This window comes from Panthera onca, chromosome B2, assembly GCF_046562875.1.
Source record: "Panthera onca isolate mPanOnc1 chromosome B2, mPanOnc1 haplotype 2, whole genome shotgun sequence".
Taxonomy (NCBI): Eukaryota; Metazoa; Chordata; class Mammalia; order Carnivora; family Felidae; genus Panthera; species Panthera onca.
Window position 1 is genome coordinate 15,995,853 of NC_138343.1, and position 20,270 is coordinate 16,016,122.

Sequence of the window (20,270 nt, forward strand, 5' to 3'; positions counted from 1 at the left end):
GCGCCTCACTCCTCGGTAAATGCTGACTCACGTCACTCACCGCCTGAAAGTCACAACCTGATAAACTGGAGTTTGCCACAAATTCAGAGGGAATCAGTACAGCGTAGCTAATGTTTTGAGAGAGTCAGGAGGACAAAATTTCCTCGCAGGCCAACCATAAAGAAAATTCTTCCGGGATTTTGAGCAACTTGATTTAAAAAAAAAAAATCAAAGTTTTGTTGCTTAGAAATTTGAATTGGGCATAAGATGATGGCAGAGAAGACCTGAGATCATACAGGGCGGGAGGTCTCTCCTGGAGAACCAGAGACCCTGCCATTTTCCATGGACCCTTGACAAAACTAAAGCATAATTAACACAGGCGCCAGCACTTACTAAATGCACATTAGGTGCTTGATATTTTGCTTAGTGTTTTACGTTTATTTGTTCAGTGTTTCCAAACGCTAGTCGCTTCTGTGTCACTTTTATGGACTTTTGTTCCATTAGAGTGTCACCTAACTACTATTTACTTAGTGCTTTTCCTTAAATGAACTTCAGGTAGCCTACCTTTCCCCCCCTTGGTCTAAGCAGTAGTCCCTAAAGTCTAATTATATAGTTTAATATCTTAATGGAATTGGTTTAATTTACATTTTTTCTAACACATAATGAAAACAGATACATGATTATTATAAACGAGTTCGTCAGTAGAGCCTGCAAATCATATATTGGCCCATGGTTTGTGAAATGCATTTTGTTTCATTTAATCCTGGAACTTTCTGGGTTAAGAACTCTTATTCTCATTTGCATTCAAAAGGGAAGATTAAAGGACTTGCTTAAAGTCATTCCTACCTGTCATTCTGCAGCCTAGCCCTAAAACATAGTATTCTTCAGCCAGTCCTGGGGCACCTGGGTGGCTGCGTTGGTTGAGCCGCGGGCTTCAGCTCAGGCCACGATCTCGCGGTTTGTGAGTTCAAGCCCCACAAGCGGCTGTCAGGGCGGAGCCTGCTTCGGATCCGCCGTCCCTCTTTCTCTCTGCCCCTCCCCCCGCTTGCCCTCTCTCAAAAACTAAATAAAACATTAAAAAAAAAAAAAAAAAAAAAAAAAGATTTCATCCCTAACCCCAATTTTGTGTATGTCACAAATGCAACTTGGTAAAAATGCGAATGGGGATGAGAGTGACCAAAAGTTAAGCGTAAAAAATTAAAATACGGTTGGCCCTTGATTTCTCCCTGGGTCAACTTATACATGGATTTTTTTGAACAACTGCAGTACAGTACTGTTGTAAATGCATTTTCTCTTCCTTAGGACTTTCTTCACGTTTTCTTTTCTCTAGCTTACTTTATCGTAAGAATACAGCAGGTAACACATGTCACATACACAACATGTATTACAACCATATGTGTTATCGGTAAGGGTTCTGGTCAACAAAGGCTATTAGTAGTTTCGTTTCGGGGCGTCAAAGTTATTTGCAGATTTCCAACGGTGGGGGTTGGGACCTATAACCCCTACTTTGTTCAAGGGTCAATTGCATTTCACTTCGTCCCTTTATCCAGAAGCCTGCTTTCCTGCTCAGCCTTACTGCGACTCATCTCCCAAAACCAGTGTGCATTCGCCTAAAATATGCTTTCCAGGCTCTACATTTCTGTGTAGCACCTAGGTCCTACTTTATTTTGAAAAACCTAAGTCTTCTGTGGAACATTCCCCACTTTGGAGGGAGAAATGCAAGGCGCGCCCACGCGGTTTAAATTGGCACTCTGCTTTTATTGTAATCTGAAGGCACATTAACTTCAGGGTTTCATTTAAGGTAGCCTGGGGTGGATCTTGGTCTTTTCTCCACAGGAGGAAAAGAAAAACAAAAGCCCCTTGCCACAAAGTGGCAACAGGTGCACCAGGATTGTAAATGTAGCAACATAACCCCATGAAACAGGGCATTTGGGAATAAAAGTTATATTCAGATGATATTCAATATTAATATGATCACCGCGAACTCCACTCATCGTTCTGGAAACAGCTTGTGGAAAATAGGAATCTAGGAATTCGTCATTTTTTTTTCTCCTCTTCCTACCTTACAACGGGCGTTAGTGGTAACAAAGCTGTGACGCGCAGAACCTGAGTATGTGGGCTATGAGCAGTTGATGGCACAAGGAGGTTTTCAACCCCTGAAACATGTAACACCCAATTTGAAAAGTACATTTCACCTTGCCTTAGGGCAAACAGGCAGGATGGGAATGTGGCAGGCAACGTTGTTGCCTTTCTGGTCTTTTTCTAGAGTTAAAGGTAATTAAACAATAGAACTGCCCAACACTCAAAACAGGAATGGAAACCCAGCTTTTCAATTCTCTTTATTACTCAGCAGCAGAACATTTCAGTGCTCAATAGAAATGCAAATGATGAAAAGCTGAATTACATATTGGCAAAATGGCTGACCCATGGAGGACAAATATTTCAAAGCAGCCATTTTTCAGTTTCCTTTTCTGAGATTGATCACTGTTTTAAATTTAACAAAAAAAATCACTGATAATGTCTCTGCAATACAAATCCACGTGCCCTCCAGGGTATGTTGATGGAATGAGAACCTCCCAAATTTTGGTATGCCTAAAAATTGCCAGGAGCTTGATAAAAATGAGTATTGCCAGAAGTTTTGATTTAACAGGTCTGGGGAAAGCATTTTAAACAATGACATCACTGATGCTGTTGTGAACGGGCCCAGATCCTGCTTGGAGAATTGCGTTAGTGGCCAGACAAGCCTTGTGGGTTCTATGTTTTCTTGCTTTATAATGTCCTTCTCCTTGTCCTCTCTCCTATTTAAATCCTGTCTAGGGGGCGCCTGGGTGGCTCAGTCAGTTAAGTGTCCGACTTCGGCTCAGGTCATGATCTCGTGGTTCGTGAGTTCAAGCCCCGCATCAGGCTCTGTGTTGATGGCCCAGAGCCTGGAGCCTGTTTCAGATTCTATGTCTCCCTCTCTCTCTGACCCTCCCCCGTTCATGGTCTGTCTCTCTCTGTCTCAAAAATAAATAAACGTTAAAAAAATTAAAAAATAATAATAATAAATAAATAAATAAATAAATAAATCCTGTCTAGCCTTCGAGTCGAAGTTCAAACCACTGAGACGGCCCTGACCTGACTATTGCCGTCAGAGATGCTCTCTCTGACCTTCCGGGGCAGACGGAGATGTCTCCAAACCTGGACCCAGCAGCCCGCCAGCGGAAGCTTACTGAGCCGGCCTGCATTCCCCAAGAATGTTCTTCTTAACCTGCGGACCAATATTGTATCGCATGAATATTTTATATACACTATAGAATATGCACAAAAGAGAGTTAACAGATGACTTAAAGGAGATAAATAAGACAAGTGATTTTTTTTTGTTTGTTTGACTAAAAGTTTAGAATATCATACATTAGGGATGTATTATGATACAACATAAACTTTTCAGTGAAGCCATGGAACTCAATGTGCTTCAACATGTAACAACATCTTGACTGATCATTTTAGGATATTGTTAATTCAGAGGGTTAGATCTCAGCTCAGTGTATTTTAGCACTGGGTGTAATAGCTGTTGTAAGCAAAAACCTATGCGACTTGATGTTTTTTTGTTTTTTGTTTTTAATTTGAGAGAGAGAGAGAGAGAGCATGAGCAGGAAAGGGGCAGAGGGAGGAAGAGAGAGAGAGAATCTTTTTTTTTTTAATTTTTTTAATGTTTATTTGTTTTTGAGAGAGAGGAAGAGACAGACCATGAGCAGGGGAGGGGCAGAGAGAGAGGGAGACACAGAATCCCAAGCAGGCTCCAGGCTCTGAGCTGTCAGCCCAGAGCCTGACGCGGGACTCGAACTCACAAACCGCGAGATCATGACCTGAGCCAAAGTCGGAAGCTCAGCCGAGTGAGCCACCCAGGCACCCAAGAGAGAGAGAGAGAGAGAGAGAGAGAGAGAGAGAGTAAGGGTTAAATTGTAGTGTAGGGCTAATGCTTAGCTTGAAAAATAACAGCTTTGTGTTGACATTAAAGGTTAAGAGATAACAGCCTTGCTTTACTCTTATAAATTACGCCTCATACTCTTGTAAATTAGGCTTCACCAATTAAGGAAGCAAAAGTTCAAAGAAAAGAGCATCAGAGGCAGGGTCAAGGAGATCCACTGGTTGCAACTTAGAGGCAGAAAGTCTAAAGTAAACACCTCATTAGGCAACTGTTTCTAACTCATCTGGAAATTGTTTCTTTGTTCTGTTCCCAGGTGATGATAAAACGATGTGATCGGTTATAAAAACTCTGTACCCCGGCTGTTCGGGGCCGCACTCTTATCAAGAGTGTTGGTCCCGATCGGTCGGCCTTGCCTCTCATTGTAATAAACTTTGTTGTGACTGTCACTGGTGCCTGTAGCATTCTGTTTCAGGAGTCGTGTGGATGCAACAAGAGAGAGAGAGAATCTTAAGCAGGCTCCATACTGACTATGAAGTCACACACAGGGTTCCATCCTATGACCCTGGGGTCATGACCTGAGCCGAAGTCAAGAGTCAGTCACTCAACTGACTGAGCCCCCAGAGCCCCAACTTCATAGAGTTTAAGGGAAGGATATCATTGAGGGTACTTACTAACTTACAGTGTCAGTTTTGCAATCCCATCCACCCGTTTTCATAATGAGTTTTGCTGGAAGTCAGGAAAATTATACCTTCCCGGATGCGAACTAATTCTCACCAGCTAAGCTGCGTTGTTAAAAATTGTATTTTTAAATAGGTAATTTCATACAGTACAATGTTCACAAGTGAAAAAATGAAGAGTCTTCCTCCAGCCTGTTTCTAGTCACTGGTTCGACTCCCACAGAGGAAACAAATTCTATTCCTGTATGAGCATAGAAAGCATGCATATATTATTTTCTGACCTGTTTTACACTCACTGCCATACAGAATGAAGAAGGACATAGGTTTCCTACAGCATTCCCCCCCCCCCCCCACATTCTTCAGCCTTGTTTGATCAGAATTCCAATAGTAATCACTTGATATTATAATTATGCAAATTTGGTTCGTGGGCCAAAGTGTCCTCAAAATTACTCCTACTTTCTTCTGTAACTTTTTTTTAGGTCCCTAACTGCTAAGGATGCATTTACTTTTTTTTTTTTTAAGTTTATTTATTTTGAGAGAGAGAGAGAGTGGGGGACGGGGGAGAGAGAGAATGAGAGAGAAAATCCCAAGCAGGCTCTGTGCCTCAGCGCAGAGCCAGGTGCAGGGCTCGATTTCATGACCGTGAGATCATGACTTGAGCCCAAATCAAGAGTTGGATGTTTAACTGACTGAGCCACCCAAGTGCCTCGGGTTGCATTGAATTTTGTGTTGCCATCAGTAGTTACCAAAAATCTCATCTTAGGTGCTGGCCCTGCCCTCTGGGAGGCTGCATGGCTGACTGTCTCTTTCAGTATCACCTTTTTTTGGCAACCCTGAAATTGTACCGCTCAAGGGTAATGGTTCTATTCTCAGATAAACATCATACCTATTCAGACGAACAGTCTTCAGTCTTCACAAGGCAAGTATATTTGTTATGGCAATGCTAATTTAGCAAATAAACCTTACATTGTGGTGCCTTAACACAGTAAGGTGTATTATTTTGTTTTCATTGGAGTCTGAGTTACTGGTTTGTAGACCCCCTTCCTGCCCGAAGTGAGACGGTCATAGGCTCTTTCCCTCCCCATCCCCCAGGGCTTTGTAGTCATTTGTATCCTGCCAGCGAAAGGCAAACAAAAGCACCGAGAAGGTATACCCACTTCTAAAATACCTTGGCTTGGAAGGGACACATTAATTCTGTTGTCATTCCATTGACAAGAACTGATTATACGCACTACCAAAGGTATAAAGGGGTCTGGGAAATATCATTCCTGGTTGGGCAGCAATATCTCGGGAGAACTCTACACCACGAAAGGGGCGGGGGGGTGGCACGATTTGATTGACATATAATTATCTACTGCAAAGTATTCAGACATATTGTTAATATCTGAACAGTCCGTTTTATTTTATTTTTTAAATTTCTTAACGTTTATTTGAGAGAGAGAGAGAGAGGAAGAGAGGCAGAAAGAGAGAATCCCAAGCAGGCTCCCTGCTGTCAGCAAAGGACCCGATGCGGGGCTCGAACTCATGAACTGTGAGATCGTGACCTGAGCTGATATCATGAACTGTGAGATCGTGACCTGAGCTGATATCATGAACTGTGAGATCGTGACCTGAGCTGATACCAAGAATCAGCCGCTTAACTGACTGAGCTGCCCAGGTGCCCCTTGAATATTCAATTTTAAATAAAGGCACACGTTTGGGATATAAATTGACGTGAAAAATCTCACTAAAACGTAGGCTCCATGAAGGCAGGTTTTCGTCTGTTTTGTTGACTGCTGAGGCTCCAGTACTCAGAACAGTAGTGGGCACTGTATAGGTGCTCAATAAATATTTGTTGAATGACCAACTGAATGAATGTGTTTTGTGTGTTGAAATTCTATTAATCAGCCAAAATGTTAATGCAGATGTGTCACAAAAAAGTAAAGAGCTGTGAATAAATTGATTGCAAAAGCTATGAATTTTATGGGCAGAAATGGATATTGAGAACTTTCTGGTAGTTGAATAATGGAGAAACCAATGGATAACAGGGATATTAGACTGGGTAATATCTAGAAGAATACCTTAAGAGCATAAAAACTTCTTAAGTAACACAGTGGCAGAATAATAGATTCAATTATTTCTAATGCCAATAGTTATGGAATCGGTATGCCAACATTCACAAGTGTAAACAAAGAACTGTATTAGATTTTTGGATATTTAATGCCACTTAGATAATTAATTTTCACAAAAAAGTCCAGTTTGGGAACTCTTCAGTCTTTTGAGGGTAACTTAAAAACAGAACGGTAACCTTCCTAACTCCCTTTTCATGGAAACCACCAACTCCAAAGATATATAAATGACATCTGTGATAAGTCACTTTTGATCGGGGTAACATAAAGACTATACAGAGTATGGAGGAAAGGAGAAAGCACAAGAGAAAAAAGAAATAACTAAAATGTCCAGGTCTCAGTGATCACATTTCAAAATGTCAGTTGTAATAAGAATACTTTCATAAAGACAATTCCTCCTCTACCCCGTATCATATGGAATATTCATTTAAGGTGGATCATAGGCTTAAATGCGAAAGCTAAAACTATAAGGCTTTGAAAAAAACCAGCACAGAAAAATATCTTCATAACATGCAGGATGGCAAAGATTTGTTAAAGGACTAACCATAAAAGAAAAAAATGAACTGGATTTCATCAAAATTAAAAATGTCTGCTTATTAAAATATACCACTAAGAAAGTAAAAAAAGAAATAAGGCAGAGACCGGCAGAAGATATTCATAATACGTATGCAGAGTTGACCCTTGAACAAGGTGGGTTCCACTTATCCGTGAATTTTTTTTTTAATTCAATACAGTAGTATAAATGTATTTTCTCTTCCTTATGGTTGTTTTAATAACAATTTCTTTTCTCCAGCTTACTTTGTTGTAAGAATACAGTAAATAATATGTATATAACACACAAAATATGTGTTAATCGACTGTTTACCAATGGGAAAGCTTCCAGTCAACAGTATGCCCTTAATAGTTTGTTTTGGGGGAGTCAAAGGTCACAGGCTGGTTTTTGACTGCAGGGTGACCAGGTGTCCCAGATTGTTCAAGGTCAATGGTGGCTATGTAGGGCTGAGTTCCCTTTCCATTTTTTGGCCAGATACTTCAATATTACCCTTGTTTTGCTTTTACAATTGAGAAAAGATACATAAATCTCCAACATAACCTCCCTGTTCAGTCCTAGCATTTCAGGAGTACTATTTAACATCAATATTCATTCTGTGGTTTTGCATGGGTGTGTGGGTCTAATTGTTTGCTGAAATATTCTTTGAAATATTGAAAAAAAGGTATTAGCCATGAATGGATTTTAATTTTTTTTAGTGTTTACTTATTTTTGAGAGAGAGAGAGAGAGAGAGAGAGAGAGAACTCAAGTGGGGGAGGGGCAGAGAGAGAGATACACACACACAGAATCCGAAGCAGGCTCCAGGCTCTGAGCTGTCAGCACAGAGCCCGATGGGGGGCTCCAACTCCTGAACCGTGAGATCACGACCTGAGCCGAAGTCCGACGCTTAACAGACTGAGCCACCCAGGCGCCCCACCATGAACTGATTTTAATGTGCTAGGCACCCCATCCTTGCCTCTGCCAGCTCAGTCCCAGAGGCTGCTACTGAAAGTTTGCAGGAAAACAGATTTAGCTTGGGAAAATGGAAAGAATTCTTTCCCAAGCACCTGTGAATTGTTTACGATAATCGGGTCCTGGCTGATGTTGGCTGTGTGTGAGCCTGTGTGGAATCTATAATCCACCCTCTCATATACCTTAGGTGAAAGTGGGAGTTTTTAATCGGTTGGGATGATCCCATTGTGTTTTCATACCATTTTTCTCCCTTTCTGTTTCTGATCCCCTCGCCGTTTCTCTCTTCCTCTTGTCCTCATATCTTACTGTACCTTGGAGCCCTGAATCACAATGCACCCCAAAGCTGAGGCTGGCTGGGGGCAAAGGCACAAGGAGCTTTGGAAGACCGTGTGCAGGTCGCTCGTTGGTATCCAGAACATTACTTTGCGCGCAGAGAATTGCCTTGACCCAATGGCACGCTCCAGAGATGGAAGGTTACGTTTTATGGCCATCTCCCTATGGGTGAACTTGGCAGGCTGGCCATCTCCATGATATTTTTTCTTTTCTCTTGCCTTCACCCTCTCCTTCACACAGAATGTTCCTTGTGTTAAACACAGGTTTGGAGAGCCTGCGTGTGAGCAATTAGAGGTCTAAAATGGAGCGTGTGGGAGGTTAGGAGGGAAGGCTTGGTAGTTAGCTTGTCATCCGTGAGTGACGCTCAGGGTGCTGCTTCCCCGATAGAGGTTTAAAGGGGGGGGGGGCGGTAGAACAAGCCAAAAAGCAAGTGTTTATTGACGGTGAGGACTTGAGCGCCATTAAAGTAAGGCTAGAGACAACATATGTAAAGTGTATTCTGAAGCACTTCTCAGAGACAAGGTTCTGGAAATTATATCTATACTGCTTGTTTGGGACATACTGCTTGTGTTGGGGCTCTGAGGGACAAATGGGCGAACGCCAGAATGGTGACCGGAAAAGGTTAGAGCCCAGTTGGCAGTCATGCTTCTCGTGGGGATCAGGTTGCTTTTCAGTCACTGTTTCTACCTCCTTATGGAGCAAATTTGACCTGTCAGTGCCGATATGAGCTACATCAAAGACCATGACATGAAGGTCTCAGGGGGATAGACCGGGAGAAGGAAGAAAACCTGGTATTCACTCGGCAAGACTCCTGGAAACACCACGGTCAGGCCTTCAGTGAGTGGTTCTCAAAGTAGGTGTCTCCAGCGCGGGGCTTGGGGCATGGGTAGAAGCAGCCACCTTCTGCTGAGTCTGGACAAAAGCAGGAGTGTGAACGGAAGCTGGTTTGAGGTTACGCAACCAAAGAGCCTATGGACTGGACTAGGCAGTAAAGAAGGAAGGGGAAAGGTGTCTTAACTGAGATCTATAGCTCAGAGCTAGTTTCAGAGCGGCTTTTGAATTGATGTCAATGAAGTTCAGCAGAGTAAAGCTTGACTGGTCTCCTATCCCACAATTCTATGTTTTGGCGGAATAAAAACTCAACCATCACAGACTATTGAGTATTAAAGAGCTCTTCTAAGAACTGTACTCTTCAGGGGCCTTGTAAATTCTGTTTCAAAGGTTAATTCTCCTCACTAGGACGTCAAATCCCTCCTGCTGTGTTTTCTTTGGGCCTTTGTTTTTTAAATTTCTTCTATTTTATGGGAGGTATAGCCAGGTTCATAACGCTTGCCCTTTCCTGCACCTGTATGTGTTTGAGAATTGTTTTTGACCTGCCCCTCCCTTTCGCCTTCAGCAGCCTCTATTTTCACCTGAAGATTTGAATGCTTTAAAGGTCCTAGAAGGTTCTGTTTTCCAAATCTTCGGTTGTCAAAAGTTCTTTGCCTGAACCCCGAGCATCTCCTTGTAATGGAGATTTAAGTATTTTCAGGTCTGGAGCTCAGTAGAGACATTTACTAAGTCCAAATGCTCCTACTTTACTAAGTCCAAATGCATCCCTATGCCAAGGGTGATACTCGGCACCGAGAAAATGGTATTTAAGGAGATCACCACCATTTGGGTAGGCAAGAGACACCTGGGTGATAACAAAACGATAGCATCGATGACAAATCAACAATAAAGAACGTACTGAACACTTTATAAGCACACCTCCGTTAATTCTCAAAAATACCTATGATTTTGGAGTTGGGGTTCTATCCATTTTGGTGAGGGCTCTCGGGCTTAGAGACGTGAAGCCACTCATGTGAACTCATCAGCTAGTACATGGTGAAAAGAGAACACAACATGACAAAGCTACGGGGTAGGCCCGAACGGAACGCTGTGAGAGAGAGTTCTGGAAACGTCAGGTAAGGCTTCACACAGGAGGTTCCACTGGGGCTGGGTCCTGCATGGAGTACAGGAGAGGAAACCGCGCGAGCACATTTTGTGCCGATGACTGATGACTGTCGCCAATGATTTGCAACTAATCGAGGGCTATCACAGGTCTTTGTCTCTTGGAGTAAGAAGTCAAGAAGACCCAGGGGTTTAGAGTTTAGATTTAGAGTACATTCAACTCATGGCCAAAGATTGACAAGCCAGCTATTCTGATGATGTCACAGGGTGAGCAAAAGGTGGAGGAAACATTTGAGAGAGAAACGTTTAAACAAACTCCTCTCCATTTCCAAATGCGACTTGAAGAGACTGTTAACTGTGGCGCTCATCAGTTGCCAAAGCCGGCATTTCCCTCGGTTGGACAAGACAGAGAAGATGCCCTGGGACGAAGTGAATATAGCACGTGGCTCCAATGCCAATGGTTATTTAAAATGATAAAAGGGGGAAATTGTGAGCAGGAGTCATAAATTCGATTGCTTAGTGACTCTAGTCAATTGGCTGCCTTTTGATGCATTTCCCATTTTGAAGGAAATTTAATTGTCCAAGGATATTGATGCTCTTGGAGAAGAGAAATGTAGGGCAGCAGAGAGGGCATAGGTGTGTGTGGTAAGAGGCAGCCTGGTTCCAGTCTCCACTTTCTGCTGTGAGCTGTGTGATCTGGGCATGTGGTAGAACCACTCTGAGCTTTTACCATTTCCAGATGTGTGATTTGGTCACAAATGTCTCCTTTGCTACCTGTGAGGTTGCTGGGGTCAGAAGTACTTGAATTCAAATCCTGGCCCTGCTGCTTTCTGAATGCGTCTTTTCTAATCTGTGAAATAATCCCTCTTTCCCAAAGTTTCTTTGAGAATTAATGGATACAATGAACTTGCAGAGGGTACACCCATGTGTAGCCCAGTCCTGTTTTTCAAAAGTCCATTTGCACCTTTCCAATGGTTTGGATTTATTTAAGGGAAAGACCTAGACAGGAAAAAGAGCTGCACGATGTGCTAAAACCTGTTTTACTATAAAACGGGAGGTCAGTGGTTCTTAGTCTTGTTTGCACAATTTGAATCACCAGGGACAATTAAAATGATTCCCAAGTACAAGGCTAACCACGAAAAATTCTGATTTAATTGGTCTGCCAGGGGCTCTGGTCTCGAGTTCATAAAAGCTTACCAGGTGTTTCTAACATGCCCTGGATTCCATCATTTCTTCTCAAACTAACATAAATTACCGGGAAATCTTGTTACCACGCAGGCTCTGATTTTCTAGGGCCGGGATGCCTGAGATTCTGTATTTCCAACCAGCCCCAAGCTGAAGCTGGTGCTGTTAGTTCAGAACCACACTCTGAATAGCACACGATCCAGAGCAGTGGCTTTCAACCTTCAGTATTCATCAGACCAGCCCGGTGGGTGGTTGTAAATGCAGCACTGGGACCCGGGACTTTCCCTCCCAAGTTCCATTTCACCTGGTTTTCGAAGGGACCAAGACAATCGCCCACGTGTGGTGTCCATTTCAACCTGAAAATCCCATGATGCTAATTTTGCGATCTTAGAACATGACCTCTCTCCCAATGCAGTCGTTCAGTAAGAAAAAATGGCAGAGTCTGAAGCTGAGTGTGTGAGTCGTCGTTGTCAGCAACCTGGAAGATGGGTGAGCTCAAGTTGTGTGATGTCGGGACGTGGCGGCTGTCTATGCCCCGCGTGTCTTCAACCTCAAGAGTTCTCTTTTCAAGTTAATGGCAACCTTTGCAGAAAGAACTCTCTCTAGGTAAGCAGGTTTGACTGTTGACAAAGCACTCACAGATGAATTGGGAGAAGATCCTTCACTGACGGATGATGAACAGGGTGACCCTAGTTTTTCTTCCTCTCTCTGCAGCACATCACGCTCTCAAGCAGACTCCCCAGAGAGGTGGGCTCATCTTCCCTACCTTGGAGCCAAACCAAGGAAAAGTGAAGGGCCACAGAGCAACCTGCTTTATTCCACAGAGCAGATGACTGACTTTTGAAAACCTCTGGGACTTTCAAAAGAATCTGTCCCGTGATAGACTGCATTGTTTTCCCCCTTCTTTTTTCACCCTCTGGGATTTCTCTGACTTTTACCAGCTAAAAACATCTTCTACTTCGGGGTAGGCTTTTTGCCACTTTCCAAAAAGAATTGAAAAATAACTGCGATGGGGCCAGAAACATTATAATTCTGGTATCATGGCCTCAGATAACCATTTTACATGCAGTTAATAGAGAAGAGGTGGTTTCTAAGAAGGTTGTGAATTTGTAAATAAAATTGATACGAGGATGGTGATGTGGAAAATAAAACTCAGATTTCCTTCCTTTCCTGTTTACAAGTATTTATACCTACACGAACACTTGACCAGTCTGTAGAAATACCAACATGACTTTGAGAGTGGACAACAAGGCAATCATCACACACAAGTTAGTGGATCAAATCCTAGGTCACCCAACTTCCAGGTGCTCAGCTAAATACTGTGCTCCCGACTGGACTTTTTTTTTTTTTAATGTTTTATTTATTGTTGAAAGACAGAGGGTCAGCGGGGGAGGGGCAGAGAGAGAGGGAGACACGAATCCAAAACAGGCTCCAGGCTCTGAGCTGTCAGCACAGAGCCCATCCCCGGGCTCCCACCAACAGCGAAATCCTGATCTGAGCCAAAATCGGACACTCAACCAACTGAGCCACCCAAGTGCCCCCCCAGTTGGAACTTCTTTGAGAAGAGGGCATCAAATCAGGGCTACTTGACCTATCATGCCCCTGTCCCCAGGCTGGGTTGGCCAGGTAGGGAGCTGCTGTGCTTTATAGCAGCATAAACCTTAGTTGCCTCAAATGCCTTTCCGAGAGCCAGCTCCCATACTGCCCCCTTTCCACTGGTGCTCAGAGCCTGGCCACTGGTGAGATGCTGGCCGTGGCCATCCATCCAAACACAAGCATCTGGTTCTGAAAGGGAGGGATGCAAACTGTGGTCCTCAGGCCTCTGCCCACTCACCCAGAGCCCTTTACCAGGCTGAGGGGCTGGTTGTCCAGGAAAGACTGGGGAAAGGAAAGGGGGTTCACCGGTCCTGGATGGAGGGGCTCTAGGGAAGGTGTGGGGAGGAGGGGGGGGGGTCTCACTTTTCATGTGAAATGGAGGACTGGGCAGATAGGGACTACCAAGACAAACTTTCACTAGTTTTCTGTTTTGCCCTGAGTGGGGTTTTGATGTGACAAGAAAATAATCACTGTTTTAGAATTTATGGAAAATTTAATTTCCTGCCTTATTTCCTTCACTTTCCTTCCTTCCCTCCCTCCTTTTTTCTCCTTCCTTCCTTCCTTCCTACCTTCCTTCCTTCCTTTCTCCTTTCCTTCCTTCCTTTCTTTTTCTCTTTCTCTCTTTCTCTCTTTCTTTCTTTCTTTCTTTCTTTCTTTCCTCCCTTCCTTCCTCCCTCCCTCCCTCCCTTTCTTTCTTTTCCTTCCTTCCTTTTTTTTTTTTTTTTTTTTTTGCTAAAAATAGGAGGTAAAACTCCTATCAGGCCATATTCTTATTTGCCAGGCAGTGGCTGCCTTATGAAATCTCAAACAGAGGAAGGGAGAGCCTTTTGCCAGGGAGATTTATTTCATCGATTTGCTGACACATAGCATTTCTTATGTGGCAGACAGTATTAAGACTCTTAGCAACTTAGGAATTGGGCACTATTATTGTCTCCATTTTCTTTTCTTTTCTTTTTTTGCAGAGGAGAGAACTGAAGATCAAAGAGGGGAACTTGTCCTGCTTCACTGGGGCAGACTTAGGATTTGAACCTGGTTAGACAAGGTCCCGGGGTCTGTAACCATGCATCACCCTGCTTCTATTGGTGATGAAAGTGTTCCTGTTCCAGGGATGAAGGAAAGAAATTGGACCGGGCAGACTGGTTTTTCATTGCGGGCCCCCAGACGGAGGTGCTGGTAATCATCATTGGAGCTCTTGCTTACGACGCAGACTCCTCGGCTTTACACCTGCCCATCGGCTCCAGGAAGGTTGAGGTTTTGAGAAGTCAGCCTAGGTGATGTCTCGGGACCCCTCAACCTCACTACAAATCCGAGATTCTTTGCCTGGAACATCCTTCCGATGACCTTAAAACGAAGGTGCTATCGGGAGCTCCAGAGGCTTATGCTACCGCCTACCCTGCATTTTCTAGTCATCCCAGCTCTGCTGTCTAAACCGCAGTCACGGATGGTGACAATTCTGACCACTCCACCCCCAAATCCATCTGCTGACAACCACCAGGCGGCTCTGAGTCCTCTGAGCCTCCCACACCCTGCCTGCCTGCCTTCCGTGAAAGCCCGGAGCCAACGGGCTTCTTGAAAGCTTAAACCGTCCCTACTCAAGAGGCAAGGTGGGCATCTTGAATACCGATCGTGAAGGGCGCCCCCCTTCTCTGCTCTGCCGAAGGGTATGCAGCTCATGTAGATGACCCCACCACGGAACATTACTGTCCCGCTCAGATCCGGACACGGGAATGTTTAAACACGGGACTGGTGACAGGCTTGAGCCTCGGCCCCCTTTCCTCCATTTACTTCCAGTGTCTTCTTACTTGCAGATCCAGAAGAGGCTGGAGGTTCTGGCCAGACTCTCACTCTTCTCCTACTTCAGCATACATGTTCTCTTTAGGTGGCTGAAGGTAGCATTTGCTGACGCTTACAACCAGGGGCACGAGGAGAATGAGCTATCCTATCACTTGGGCTAATTTATCAAGCACCCTGACCCGAGCAAATCAACCGGATAATTTCTAGCTCCTCTCCACTTGAGGAAGCCTGGATCGTGCCCAGGAAAATGGACGCAGAGAAGAAAGAGGCTTGCAAGCCCTCGAGGTTGCTATGGGAAATTGGCTTGAGAAGAAGAAGAAACCAATGCAGAGGAGACCTCTGGGGAAAGCCAGATGCCATCAGAGCCCCGTGTGAAGTGCCCACCAGCACCTAACAGCGAGGGACGCCAGGACGGTCCACACGGCATTCCCTCTCAGGTCTGCCGTTTGGCTTCCAAGAATCTGACTACTTCTCTGTTCGAGAACACGTATGAACTCTGCCTTTGTCCTCAGTGCATCACTTCTGACATTCGGGGGAGGCCCATCCCATCATCAGATTGCCCTGACTGGATACTCTAAATGTTGCATGGAAAAAAAAAGAAAACAGTGCTTTGAAAAAGTGTCCTGCCCATCAGGATATTCCATAAAACACTCCGGCTTCTTTCTAATGTGCTGGCAAAACATTCTGAATGCACCGTGGAACGGGAAGCACACTGGAGCCTAACTGACCTTCCTGAAATGTGTAATAAAAACGCACAGAGCAGCCCCACTTTAGAACAGGCGTGTTCTTCACTGCTCCCCGAGTGCACGGTTAATTCCTCGAGCAGGAGCTGAATTCATCTAAAATAGATAAGGCAGCTCGAGAGGCACAAAGCTTATCTCGGGAGCCCCGAATCCAGCTGGAGTTCGGTCAGATAGGTCAGTGTGTCCTAGATCTCCTCTAGCGTAGTGGCTGCAAACTTAACCTTTTCCGGGGGAGGGGGGGCAACGGGGAAAGCATTCCTGACACCTTTCAAACCCGTGCCTTGGGCGCAAGGAGGTGGGGAGGAATCATTTTCTAACAGAGCTTTCCAAGGGATGTTTGTACCACAAGTTGAGTAGGATGGTTTTTTTCTTTCTCTCTTTCATCTCTCTTTCCTTCTTCCTTTCTTTCCCACATCCCAAAAGTTTGCACTTATCCATTCTATTACATGCCTGCCTCCATTTCAGCAACAGTTTGGCAAAGATTCGTGATCAATTTAGTAATCCCAATGATTGGACGCCTGTGGTAGACACTGTCAATAGAAAACCAACATGCAAAAGAGAGGAGTTTCCTCTCTTCCTCGCCTTTTATTACCTTGAGCTCCTTGACTGTAGAAGAATCTATGAGCAGACTCGACATCCAGGAGTCTATGAGCCGACTCGACATCCAGAAAATAATCCATTTTGGGATAATCCATCCTTGAGGTTCCAAAAGCAGAGTTTCAAGACAAAATAGTCACTTGTATACCTATGAAAAAGGAAAAAAAAAATCCACAATATTTTGGACTGGCAAATAGATTTTTAAAAACATATATATATATATATATATATATATATATATACACACACACACACATACAATTAATAATATATCATGTATTTAAATATATGTATTTAAATAGATATGTAGATGCAATATATTATATTTGTTATATAAGGATATATTTATACCCACACGTATATATTTAAACATTTTGGAATAAGAAATGTCCCATTATAATATTCCCTCCTTTGACTGACATTTCCAATGCTAAAACCACCCCTCAACATACCTTTCCTACTGTGTTGAGAAAATGCAACATTTAATCATCATTCATGAAAAGAAATATATTGCATCCAGAAAAAAAAAAAACAACAACACACGATTCAAGCTAAAGAGGAATAACATACCAGTATTTCCTTGTTGTGTGTTAACTGGAAAATATGCCGTTAGATTCATATGCTCTCCGTTTTCAAAAGGTCCATCTGACGAATTGATCCTCAGTTGGTCCCGGGAGCTCTGATTCCCCTAGAACAGTGAGAATCGCCTGGGAATCCGAGCCTCCACTTATAGGTGCCTTGCGTTTATGACACATGCTGACATGTTTGCTGTAAAAATGCCTTGAATTCCTTCCTTCTTGGTGATTCCCTGCAGCACGTTTTACAAGGTGCGACAGGATCATCACCTGCTTGCCCCTGACCTAGGCTGCTTTTGAGAAAGAATTCTGGTTTGTAGAGCAGCAACAATTATTTCAGAATTGCAATGATTCCCCTAATATTATCATGCACTAGCCTGTCAGGAAGCTGATGCACTTCATTAAAAAACATTCAGTCTGTTGGCTTCTTTTTAGCATATGTAGCCTTTCCCTGATACTTGCACAAATGAAGTATTTCTATTTCTGCAGGATGTTTTAGAAAAGAAATTACAAGATAATGTCATTAAAATCAAGCTCGGAGGGCTAATCCAATTCGTTTCTTTTTCTAACAGTGCGTATTTTAATTTAAGAAACCATATCTGGTAAGAGGAAACTTTAAGAAATACCCAAAGGTACCCCAACAGCAAATCATACTTACAGAAAAAAAAAAAAAAAACCACCAAGGACTAACTGCCGGCAGTAAAAGCAAGAACAGTTTCAGCCAGAGTGGCTTTGATCTCACTAAATTCCCGATGAAAGTAAACAATTTTGATTGTTTGCTTAGAACAGCGATGAATAATGTATACAGTCCACTGGACCTCCTTTACCAGATAAAATGGCCAGAACATGTTACCTTAGCAACGGAAGGTGACGCCAGCCTCAGCCTCTTTGTATCCTCCACTGTGAAGGAAGAAAATGACCACTTTCCCGTATAAAACTTTGGCACCAAATCATCACCGTCGAAATCGACATATAACCATCATGTGGTCCATTCCCCATCACCCCTTCCCTCTCATGTACAGAGAAGTGTCACCGTCCTTTAAAAATGGGTTTTGGCTTGATAATTTATGTTGATAGCCCCCAGTCCCAGTTTGATTAGCAATCACAACAGCATTACATGATTAACCAGTTAATATGATAGAAAAGTTGTCCAGAAATGGGGGGCGCTCAGTTCTTACCCTAATGCTGGCTACGGGTTGCGGGGAAAGGCCATTTTAGCTAGCATATGTTAAACGCTCCCCTGTTATAATTAATACATAGATCAGTCACCAGCATCTAGGCTGAAAATAACTCTCTTTCCTTCTGCGACTCAGTCCCTGGAAGAAGCCTAAAAAGCTGCCTGAAATCTCCCAGCTTTGAAAAAATGCGTTAGAACATAGATCTTTGGGGAGGCCCCCTCCCCCACGCATAAAAGCCAGAAAAGATCGATGAAAGGAAGAGGGAGAGTCTTGAAGTTAGCAGGTACTCACCAGCACTTGTTGGCCCCTTTCAGCAGGACACCGTGGAGCATGAAACGAAACCGTACGCTGCTGAGCTCGAAGCCCAAATGAGCGGCTTCTAATTTTCCCTTCAATCTCAGTTCAAGAGCGCTGAGCGGAGGGAAGTGATGGATTTGCCCCCTTTATATTGTGATGAAAAGCAAGCCCTAAGAAGGGATCTGAGTGCAACTGCTCTTTAGCACACGCTAGACTGCTAATTTAAGACAATTGAAAGGTTTTGTTTTCCTGTCTTTTATGTGTTCTCTCGGCTACCCCCTCAATTTAATTTGCATTTAAAATTATGCTCATGTCTCCTCAGTTCTCCAAGGTGTGGAGTACTTTCTAATCACGACGGCTGCTTGGGTAGGGTTTGGTGCAACGCCACTTGTATTCTGAGCTGCAAAACAAGGTGGGGAATTATAATTGTGAGCTGTTTTCTGGAGTGCGATCCAGAGTGAACATCTGGTTTCACCCCCCACCCCCCCACCCCCCACCTCTTCCCTGGCCTTTCTTCCTTTCCCTGCCTCTGATTGCTTGGTCAAATCTCCAGTCCCAATCATGCCAATCTGTCTAAATGCATTCTTCTCTGTCTGAATGCAACAAAATCATCCCAGCAGCAAACGAAGACACTTTGGTTAGATACCTGAGCTTATTTTGATGGGGTATCTTCTCTACCAAGCCTCCGGAGGACTTTTGGACACAGTACCTGAAGATGTGTTCATGAGAGGCATAATGATGACCAAATGCCAGCCCTATATTGGGTTTACCACCCTTTGTTGACCAAGAAGAATTGGTAGCAAGCGTGGTGTGTTGGACGTTAGAAAAGAGAAGCTACGTTTGAGAAGTCTTGGCCGGAAGACCACCACACTCGCCCCTCCCATAGACGCAGTCCTGCTGCTCTGGAGACAAATCTGAAAATCTCCCGTCTGTCTTGTCCCACCCAATCAGAACACATCAGATACAAAGCTGGTGCTGCAGAGTTCAGCCTGATGAAAGAAGAAGCTGAAAGTACCAATCATATATTCTGGTGGGGAAAGTCCACTTTGGAGCAGAATATTCAAAGCTTTGCCCAGACCCAAGGACTTACTTTCCTAAGCTGTACATATCTATGCCCCCTCTGACGGAGACATGCTGAACACTTGACATTTACAAGAGGAGAAAGCTGTCTTCTGGTTTCTTTAGCTTACAGTGAGGTGTGGGCGACAGGTTCTGAACTCTCTATTGTGAATCTACTGAAATTGTAATGACTCATAGGTGAGAGAGAGGGAGAGGGAGAGAGAGAAAGAGGGAGGGAAAGAGAATGCGCAATCTACTGCTCCTGGCAAACACCAAACGTTTCTGTGAGCACAGATGAATGTGTGATTGAAGACGGAGATGTTAAGTTGGAAATTTGAAAAACAGACTTGATTCCCAGAGGTTGGGGGATGGATTTGGAAGTCAATCGTTTCTGGAGAGCTGACCAAGAAAGGTACATTTGAAGGTCTTACAAAGTGCACAGGTAATAGAAAAGGGCCATGATTTAAGAAAGCTCAAAGGACGTTTTCAACTTAGAGAAATAAATATATTCGGGAAGGGAATGCTTGTTCACATGCAAAATGAGGACTTCATTTTGCTAGATAATTAACAACTGTTGTCTTTTTTTTTAACATAATATGACCAGCTTCTGAAATCGATGTTCAAAATATTCTTTTACTCTCTGAGAGCACTGATGTGGATTACATATAGGAATATCTGTGTGAGGGGTTATTTTTAAAGGTGGGAAGCATTGTCATGTGCAAAACCCAATGCCACCATCTGATCAGCTCAGCTCTGTTTTATAACTTTAATCTGCACAAAAGCAACATTTATAATGGCCCATTGT

General features: G+C 43.6%; 1 protein-coding gene and 1 long non-coding RNA gene across 5 annotated transcripts in view; both read right to left on the reverse strand.

The window, feature by feature from the left end:
• Positions 1-17,010, reverse strand: part of PHACTR1 (phosphatase and actin regulator 1) — a 559,123-nt gene extending 542,113 nt beyond the window's left edge. For all 4 annotated transcript variants that reach the window (XM_078446629.2, XM_078446625.2, XM_078446624.2 and 1 more), the window contains exons 1-2: positions 16,927-17,010; positions 16,352-16,504 (exon numbers count right to left, since the gene is read on the reverse strand). In XM_078446629.2, the coding sequence (XP_078302755.1) occupies positions 16,352-16,454 (103 nt within the window). In that variant the 5' untranslated portion in view covers positions 16,455-16,504; positions 16,927-17,010. The remainder of the gene's footprint in view (positions 1-16,351; positions 16,505-16,926) is intronic.
• On the reverse strand, positions 17,007-19,477 carry LOC132666731 (uncharacterized). The gene is made up of 4 exons (XR_009604809.3): positions 19,053-19,477; positions 18,401-18,806; positions 17,785-17,831; positions 17,007-17,044 (listed from the first exon to the last, which is right to left on the reverse strand). It is a non-coding gene; the product is annotated as an uncharacterized LOC132666731 (long non-coding RNA).
• Between the last annotated feature and the right edge of the window lie 793 nt (positions 19,478-20,270).